General features: G+C 34.2%; 1 protein-coding gene and 1 non-coding gene across 2 annotated transcripts in view; both read right to left on the bottom strand.

Annotated features, from left to right (window-relative positions):
• Positions 1–2,176, bottom strand: part of LOC106318681 — a 6,983-nt gene extending 4,807 nt beyond the window's left edge. The window contains exons 1-6 of the mRNA XM_013756769.1: positions 1,711–2,176; positions 1,443–1,639; positions 1,191–1,367; positions 946–1,101; positions 498–774; positions 72–398 (exon numbers count right to left, since the gene is read on the bottom strand). Coding sequence (XP_013612223.1) covers positions 169–398; positions 498–774; positions 946–1,101; positions 1,191–1,367; positions 1,443–1,639; positions 1,711–2,017 — 1,344 coding nt within the window. The 5' untranslated portion in view covers positions 2,018–2,176 and the 3' untranslated portion in view covers positions 72–168. The remainder of the gene's footprint in view (positions 1–71; positions 399–497; positions 775–945; positions 1,102–1,190; positions 1,368–1,442; positions 1,640–1,710) is intronic.
• Positions 2,177–8,237: 6,061 nt separating this feature from the next.
• Positions 8,238–8,317, bottom strand: TRNAL-UAG. Its single transcript has one exon. It is a non-coding gene; the product is annotated as a tRNA-Leu (tRNA).
• Positions 8,318–9,254: the final 937 nt, after the last annotated feature.

Below are 9,254 nucleotides of genomic sequence, written 5' to 3'. Positions count from 1 at the left end.
TGTCACATTTTGGTATCAGAGCTATTTACTTATCGTAACATTTTATTATGTAAATCGGGGTGTCACAGTATAATTAAAAGAAAAAAGATTTCAGTTTCTATATCGACTAGCTAAACAAAAAAAATGATGATAAAATGAATTAGAAAGTTGGGGCAAGTTTACAGACTACTAAACTAAGGGTTTGGCCTTGCGTACATGGCCCATGCTATTGACGAGATCTTTGCGTGTGCACACAGGGAACGTATTGACCTTCTTGAGACCTTTCAATCGCCAAAAAACGTATGGGAAACTCAACTGATCACGCGACGTGTAGCGTACAACTTCATTGAACCAGAGGCACATGAAGAGATTCGTCAATGGAGTGTGTTCCATCACAATCACAGAGGCTTCACACAAAGCTGTAAGTTTAAAAACACACAACATCCTCAAAAGAGTTTTTAAGAATTTTGTTGCTGCAAACATAGATCGTAATTCGTAAGAAGACATGATGAACTCACCTTTTTTCCCGTTGAATCTTTTATCCTCAGGTAACTTGTCATGCCGGTACTGATTTATCTGCACTTCAACTTCTTCCGGTGTAGCTTTGTGTTTCTTGACGACAGCCTTTGCCTCGTCATATACGCTGCTTCGAGCTCCATGTTCTGAGATCGCAAGCACCGAGTTTGTCCTCCAAAGAAGAGCATCTAATACTCCCAGTGGATCCCTTCTAAACTGGGACTTGGAGTCTACCCAAATCGAGTACTTGGCCTCCGGGAAAAGGCGATGAGACAACATCTAGCAACAACAACATGTAGATTCATTAAAACATACTCATATCATGTGTGTGCTTGAAATTTTTATAAAAGGGAGAGTCAAATTTGGTGACCGCGAACACATCATAAAAAATCCAGTTAAAAATAACTCAACGGTAAAAGAGAAGGACATGTGTGCCTCTCAAGTAAGTACCTTTGGTATTTTTCCATTAAGCCTTTGGTCCACAAAAGGCAGATTCTTTACGACCACAATTCGCCATTTTCCAATGTAACCATTCTCGCCAATCTTATGACCCTCTGCCTCCTGCGTTGCGAGTGTAACATCATCCCAAAATGCAACGTAGCAAACCTGAATCCAAAAACAAATGAAGCAGGAAAAAGAGTAAACAAGTGATCAAAAACAGTTCAAGAGCAGTGGATATGAGAGAGTGACAACACCTTTTGAGTTGATGCCTTAGACATTCCAACAGGTTGGTAAAGGTTATCTCCACCACCAAAGGCACAGGTGGAGACTACTACTTGACAACTTTGCATAAACTTTTTATCCTCATCCTTAATCCTAAACCCTCCATTCTCATTGAAAAACCCACAATGCACCGAAACTGTCTCACTCACCTAATTGCACAAGACAATACTCAGCAATCAAGTACAATGGGGAAACCCAAGTTGTTAGAGTTACCGAGTGATGACCTGAAAACTATTCTCTCTCTCAGCAAAAGTCTGGTTCCCAGTAAATAAATTAAAACGCGTCGTCCCATTCACACGAACAGGAGAGCTTGAATCTGTACCGGTTAGGTACACAAGTTTCTTAACAGGGGAGCTTGAATCTTTACGCTCTAAGATATCAAGATGCTCAAGCTCTTCAGGAGGCAGAAGTTTCAAACAACCTGACACACACAAACCTATCAATGGCAGATTCAAAGATGAATGGTGATGGAGAGAGAGAGAGAGAGCTTACGTTGCCTAACACCACTGATAACCTTTGTAGTAGGATCCAATCTATTCAAATTTCCTTCATTTTTCTTGTTTGGGATCGAATCTGGAGACTTTTTGAGCTTCGCAGATTTGGTGATGATCCTCGTTGATTCGAAGACGAGGACGATCCAGTACCTAAGAAAAAGCCTGAGAAAGTAGCGTGGAAGCTCGGAGGTGGTTCGGTGACCCGGTTTCTTACGTTTTCTACGGGTACGAGCGCGGATCCGGTTCTCGTTGGACTCCTCGTCTGATACTGAGATCGATACACTGTTGTTGGTATTGCTAAACATAGTGGTTTATATGATCTTATACTATATTTACTGGCCGGAAACGGCGATTTCAGAGCATGCTGCGAAGGTGATGCCAGACAATGATGGACACCGCGGAGACGATAATGTGAGATTGGAGATTTTGATTTACAAAATACAAAAAGTGTTATAAATTAATGGGTAATTGCACTAAGCAAGGTAAAAAACTTATTTTATCAGGTATATGGAAAGGAGTTCTGAAATCACTGTGCATTTTCTTAAAATCCAAAATTAGTCCTATAGATAAACTGGTCTAGATTTACTGAGTCATTTATCTTTTTCTTTTCTTTTTTGGTCTAATTCTCTTTTTCTGATCTCTTTTGTTCCTCATTTGGTCGTGAAATTCTTTTTTTTTTTTTTTTTTTTTTTTTTTTTTTTTGAAATTCTCTGCTTTTTCTCTAGATAAATATTTTTTTCCAGAGATCTCATTCAATCTACCTTAACTTGTTCAATTAGCGCCACAGCTGTCATCTTGTAAGCGCCACAGCTGTCATCTTGTAAGCATTCGTCTCCACCGTCGTGTTCTTGCCTCCACCGCCGTGTTCATGCCCCAGTGTTTCCGTTAGTAAACAGCCTCCACAAGTGATGGTTATTTGGCTTTTGTGATCTTAAGATCTATGCTTTTAGAATTTTGAACACTGCTGATCTATGTATACGAGCTTTGACTACTTTGTTCACCTAATCTAGATTTTTCTTGCTTGAGCTTTACCATGGAACTGCTTCCTTTTAAAAAAAATGTTTGACAATGTACCTAAACGCAATAATTGCTTTCAAACAAGTAACTCTCAATGTTGTAGTAACTTGTTATAAATGTTTTACAAATGAACGTCCCGTTGATTTCATGATTTGATCCCATTTTTCTCCAAAATTATTACCTCTTACATTGTTGTGGAGTTTTATGTAATTTCACGCTCTCTCCTTGCATGATTCTGCAAATAATTTTGAAAAGCAAACATCTACCTAGTTACCACTCTATTTATGTATATTCACCTAAATTGGCCTAAATTAATTTATAATTTTATTATATTGGAAAATTTTAAAAGAAAATTACTAGAACGTTGCAAAAAACTTGGTTTATGACTAGAATGTTTTACATTTTTTAAAAATTACTAAAATGTTTGTATACCCCTAGTAAATTACAATTAAGGCCTTTGGTTAATTGTTTTTATTGTGATTATTTATAATTAAAAATAATTAAGAAAATCCACATCCCTAATAACTAATCCACATCACTAATAACCATCCAACATCACTAAACGACGGAAGAAAAATCAAATGACGTTTTACGTCAACTTCACCGAAAGTGTTCTCTCACTAAACCCTAACCGCTTTCGAAATCATATTCACCACAACTCTTCTCGGCAAGGTTCTTCTTTGAAATCGTCTCCGTTGTCTTCTCTGAAATCGTCCCGTAAGCGTCTTCTCCAGAATCGTCGTCTCCGCAAATCTCTGTTATCGTATGCTCTGGTATATTTCGACGCTTTGCTTTGTGTCCAACCTTAGAACCTCTGGATTCCCTTTATTTCCTCTCATCGACAAGTTCTGGTATCTCTTCTTGGGAATTAGCGTCGGTGAATCTTCGTCTTGTGTTGGAGACTCACTGTATGAGCTGAAGTTATCATCTTCAGATGATGCACCGTCCGAGTCTTTTAACATATTAAATCCGCTTTCGAATTCATCATCTTCTTTGTTTTCTTCACCTACTTCATCTTCTCCGCCTACTTTGGGTTTTTCTCCTTCCACTTTACTTGAGCAGTCATTCTCATTGTCCTCGCGTTCCTCCTCCAAACTGCAGCCATTGTAACTCCCACTGTAGTTTTCGTCTCTGGATTCAACTTATGAAACTTCTGCTTCTGAGTTAAAACTGAAAAACGTTTTACTAGTCTCTCTTGCTCTGTCATTCCGATTCATTTCGTCATCGTTATTCTCCGTAATCTCCACACAGAGATATAGCTTTTCTTTTTTCTTTAGGCTTACAAAACCTGGTGGAGTGTCGTGCGCCATTGTTTTCAAAGCTTTATTCGAGAACATATAGCTAAGCTGAATATGATGCCTCAATTCATTCAATCTGTAATCATCCAGTGCTGACTTTGCGAATTCTTCATGTATTGTTTTCTCATCTAAATGCAGAACTCTACACCCTCTACTGTCGGCGTTGAATACATATATGTTTTTCTTAATCCATTTACTAGAAACAATAATTACTGGATCCATAAGATCTCTGAGAAAGATGAAGAAGATAGATAGATAGATAGATACAGAAGATGAAGAAGAAGATGAACAGACAAACAAACCGAGTTGTAAAGTTCATTGGTAGTGACATGGCAAATCCGAGTTGATGACATGGCAGATGACATTGAAAATCGGTTAGTCAGCCACCAAACGAATATATAACTCAGTCTAGATAAATCAACCCTGATGTACAGTGTAAGTCAGCCGAAACGTGAATATTATTTCAGTAATTAAACTTTTGCTAAAACATCAGCTGTAATTATCATGAAAAACAATAAGTTAGCCGTAGCGTCACATAAATTAGCCGTCAAACGAATGATATTCTAGTAATTAATCTTTCGCTAATAAGTGCCATAATTAAGCTAAGTTTACTGTTAATCTAGCCAGTTACGGATGATTAACTATAACTCAGCCGTAACAACCTCCCATAAGTCGGCTGTAAATTTAATAACTCAGCCAGTCGATATTGATTAACTCAGCCGGGGAAACATAACTCAGCCGTGTCTTAACTACAACTCAGTCGAATTTTCCAGAAATCACAACGTCGATATATAAGTCAGCCGTAACTTGTGTACGTAAGTCAGCCATTTTCCCTTAAATCAGCCAGATTTCTGTAAATTAGCCATTTTCTCTTAAGTCAGCCGCGTTGTTTAATTCAGCCGCAACATAATAATAACTCAGCCGTAACGACATATGTAGCATTTTATGGTTGGCTTAATGAAAACATGGAACCAAATTCCTACGTGGCGCTGGGTTTTTGCTTACGTGGCGTTAAAAAATAATGGCATTTTTGTAAATACGTTTTTTCTCATAACGTAAAAAAGGGGCTTGGTATTAAAAAATTTCAGTAATAAAAAAAAGATTTGTATAGTTCTAGCTTCTGCCCCAAGAACCGAGGATTGTGTTGGTTGTAAGAGATGTGAATCTGCCTGTCCAACGGATTTTTTGAGCGTTCGAGTTTATATATGGCATGAAACAACTCGAAGCATGGGTCTAGCTTATTGATACGTTACCGAAAACCTGATTTGAATAAATTTGGAATACATTTTATTTTTTTTATTGACAAGTACTCGTACTCAAAAAAATTCAATTATATTTTTTTATTTATATATTTTTTTGAGTACGCGTTCTTTGGACCTTGTGTATCTTGTCTTTACCACGAATGATTTTCCTTGGTTAACAATAATTGTTGTTTTTCCAATATCTGCCGGTTCATTAATGTTATTTCTCCCGCATAGGGGAAATAAAGTTAATAAGTGGTATACTATATGCATTTGTATCTTAGAACTTCTTCTAACGACTTACGCTTTTTGTTATAATTTTAAACTGGACGATCCATTAATTCAACTGTCCGAAGATTATAAATGGATCAATCTTTTTGATTTTTATTGGAGACTGGGAATAGATGGACTTTCTATAGGAACGATTTTACTGACCGGATTTATTACTACTTTAGCTACTCTAGCGGCTTTTCCAGTTACTCGGGATTCCCGATTATTCTATTTCCTGATGTTAGCAATGTACAGCGGCCAAATAGGATCGTTTTCTTCTCGGGATATTTTACTTTTTTTCATCATGTGGGAATTAGAATTAATTCCCGTTTATCTCCTTTTATCCATGTGGGGTGGAAAGAAACGTTTGTATTCAGCTACAAAATTTATTTTATACACTGCAGGAAGTTCTATTTTTTTATTAATAGGAGTTTTAGGTATAAGTTTATATGGTTCGAACGAACCAACATTAAATTTAGAACTATTAGGGAATCAAGCCTATCCGGTCACACTCGAAATACTCTTTTATATTGGATTTCTTATTGCTTTTGCCGTCAAATCACCGATTATACCTTTACATACTTGGTTACCTGACACCCACGGCGAGGCACATTACAGTACCTGTATGCTTCTCGCTGGAATCTTATTAAAAATGGGAGCATATGGATTGGTTCGAATCAATATGGAATTATTACCTCACGCTCATTCTATGTTTTCTCCTTGGTTGATGCTAGTCGGTACAATCCAAATAATTTATGCAGCTTCAACATCTCCCGGTCAACGTAATTTAAAAAAGAGAATAGCCTATTCTTCTGTATCTCATATGGGTTTTATAATTATAGGTATTGGTTCTATAACGGATCCTGGGCTTAATGGAGCTATTTTACAAATAATCTCTCATGGATTTATTGGCGCTGCACTTTTTTTCTTGGCAGGAACTAGTTATGATAGAATCCGGCTTGTTTATCTTGATGAAATGGGTGGAATGGCTATCTCCATTCCAAAGATATTTACAATGTTCACTATCTTATCGATGGCTTCCCTTGCATTACCGGGCATGAGTGGTTTTGTTGCAGAATTAATCGTTTTTTTTGGAATAATTACCAGCCAAAAATATTTCTTAATTTCAAAAATTTTAATTATTTTTGTAATGGCAATTGGAATGATATTAACTCCTATATATTTATTATCTATGTCACGTCAAATGTTCTATGGATACAAGTTAATTAATGCCAAAAACTTTTCTTTTTTTGATTCTGGACCCCGAGAGTTATTTCTTTCAATCTCTATTCTTCTACCCATAATTGGTATTGGGATTTATCCTGATTTTGTGCTCTCATTAGCAAGTGACAAGGTCGAATCCATTTTATCTAATTATTTTTATGGATAGTTTTCAGGAAATAAAAAAAAACATTAAATTGAATTATAATAAGAAGTCTTTGCTTTTTGTATTGTGAGAACCTTTTGAATCATTGTACTACTTGATTCAAAAGGTTCTTGATGATTTACTACTAAAACTAAATTAGATTTCTTAACTTATATGAAGTTATATATAGATGCTATTTTTTTTATTTGGATTCTTTTCTTTTTAATGTTTTAGTTAATTCGATGTAAATGAACCATAACTATGTAAACCTATTCCTAAAAGATTGACGCCAAAATAGCATATCCAAATTAAAAGAAAACCTAGCGAAGCCACAATTGCAGAATTTATACCTCGAGCATTCCTATTTGTTTTAATATGTAAATAAATTGCGAAGATGGTCCAAGTAATAAATGCCCAGGTTTCTTTCGGATCCCAATTCCAATATGAACCCCATGTTTCATTAGCCCATACAGCTCCTGAAAGAATGCCGACGGTTAAAAAGATAAATCCGAGACTAATAATACGAAAACTCCAATAATCTAATTGTTCAATCAATTGATATCTATAATAATTTCTAGAAAAACTAAAATTAATATTTTGTTGTAGTAAAATAGAATTTCTTTCATTTATGTAGTAAAGTACATCAAAAGAAAATAATTCATTTAATAACATTTTATTTTTCATATTATTTTTCCAAAAAGTAGATCCGACCTTGCGAAATGTAATGACTAGAAGAGCTATTGATAATAATGATCCGCATAACAGAGCGCCATAGCCTAATATCATCATACTTACGTGCATCATTAACCACTGGGACTGGAGAGCTGGTACTAATATTGCAGACTGAGGCATGTTGTTTAAAAGACCTGAAGTAGCAAAACCCTGAATAAAAATAGCACTTGGCGCAGTTATTGCGTTTAAGTGATTTTTTTTTTTTTTATTAAAATAGGAAACTATATGAATAATTGCAAAAGCCCATGAAAGAAAAATTAATGATTCATATAAATTGCTTAATGGAAAATGTCCTGAATAAATCCAACGCGTAAATAATAATCCTGTTATATCAAAAAACGTAATTACGATTCCTTTATCTGATGAATCAAAAAATCCTATGATTTCATCTAAATTAACTAATAAAGTTAAAAAATAAATTAGTAGTACAATTGAAACGACCGAAAAAGATATATGAGTTAATATATGCTCTAAAATTGAAAAAATCATAAAAAATTTGTTAAAAATTAATAAATTAATACTAGGTTTTACCCGATTTTAGAAAACAAGTCGGGTATTAATTTGATTATAAAACTTATAATATCTCTTTTATAAGATATTATGCCGCTACTCGGACTCGAACCGAGATGCTCTAGCACTGCTTCCTAAGAGCAGCGTGTCTACCAATTTCACCATAGCGGCAACTTGTTCAAAATAATACTAACAAGTTTTTACTCAATCGTCGAGATTCAAATTTTAAATAAAGAAGCTAATTTAATGGAATTTAAAATTGATTTTATTACTAAAAAAATGCTTTTTCTAAAAATTAAAACTTCTCCAAAATCCTTAGAAATTTTAACTAAAATTTGCCTAAGTTGCTCAAGAAAAATGAAAAACAACAATTGTCAAAATATCTATTTTCATGCATCTTTTTATATTGTACAAACATAATATTTTTTGATCGCTTAAAAAAAATATCATATATTATTACTTATTAGTATCTAATATTCACTTAATTGTGGATAGATACTTTTATAACTTTGATTCCAAGTAAAGAATATAAGAATTAAGAGAAATAATAATTCCTAAAGGTATAAAGTGCAAAATTTTTGACTTAAATTAATTTAAAGAACCTGTTGATTTCGCTAAAAGATCTTGTATTTCCTAGTTAAGAGGAAATACAAGATCTTTATTTATTTTTTTATTGATGGGGAAAGTAATAACCCCCCCTTTTTTTTACAAAATCAATAGGAATCTTTCGTATATTTCGTATATATATATATTATCTTTTTTTTTTTATTTTGGTTCCTATAGATTTTTTTAATTTATATGTATTCTAAAAAATTGGTTTTTACGTTAGGCTAATTCTAATGATTCTAGTGTTTTTTATTTATTTTGTTGTACAAAAAAACTTTTTGAATTACCTGTAGAAAGTGATTTCCCTAAAGAAAAAGCTTTCAACGATGTCCAATATCCCTTCCTTTTCCAAATTTTTTTACGAATACGCTTTTTCGAGATAGAAGTACGTTTTTTTGGAACTGCCATTCAAAAATGAAAAAAGTTTTTCAGTGGTATAATTGGATGTCAAAGACATTTATTATTCTATTCTTTCGTACTCCATATTGAGTAATTTTTTTAT

This window comes from Brassica oleracea, chromosome C9 (assembly GCF_000695525.1).
Source record: "Brassica oleracea var. oleracea cultivar TO1000 chromosome C9, BOL, whole genome shotgun sequence".
Classification (NCBI taxonomy): domain Eukaryota; kingdom Viridiplantae; phylum Streptophyta; class Magnoliopsida; order Brassicales; family Brassicaceae; genus Brassica; species Brassica oleracea.
Note: the sequence above shows the minus strand (reverse complement) of the source record. Positions and strands in the feature narration are given on the sequence as shown.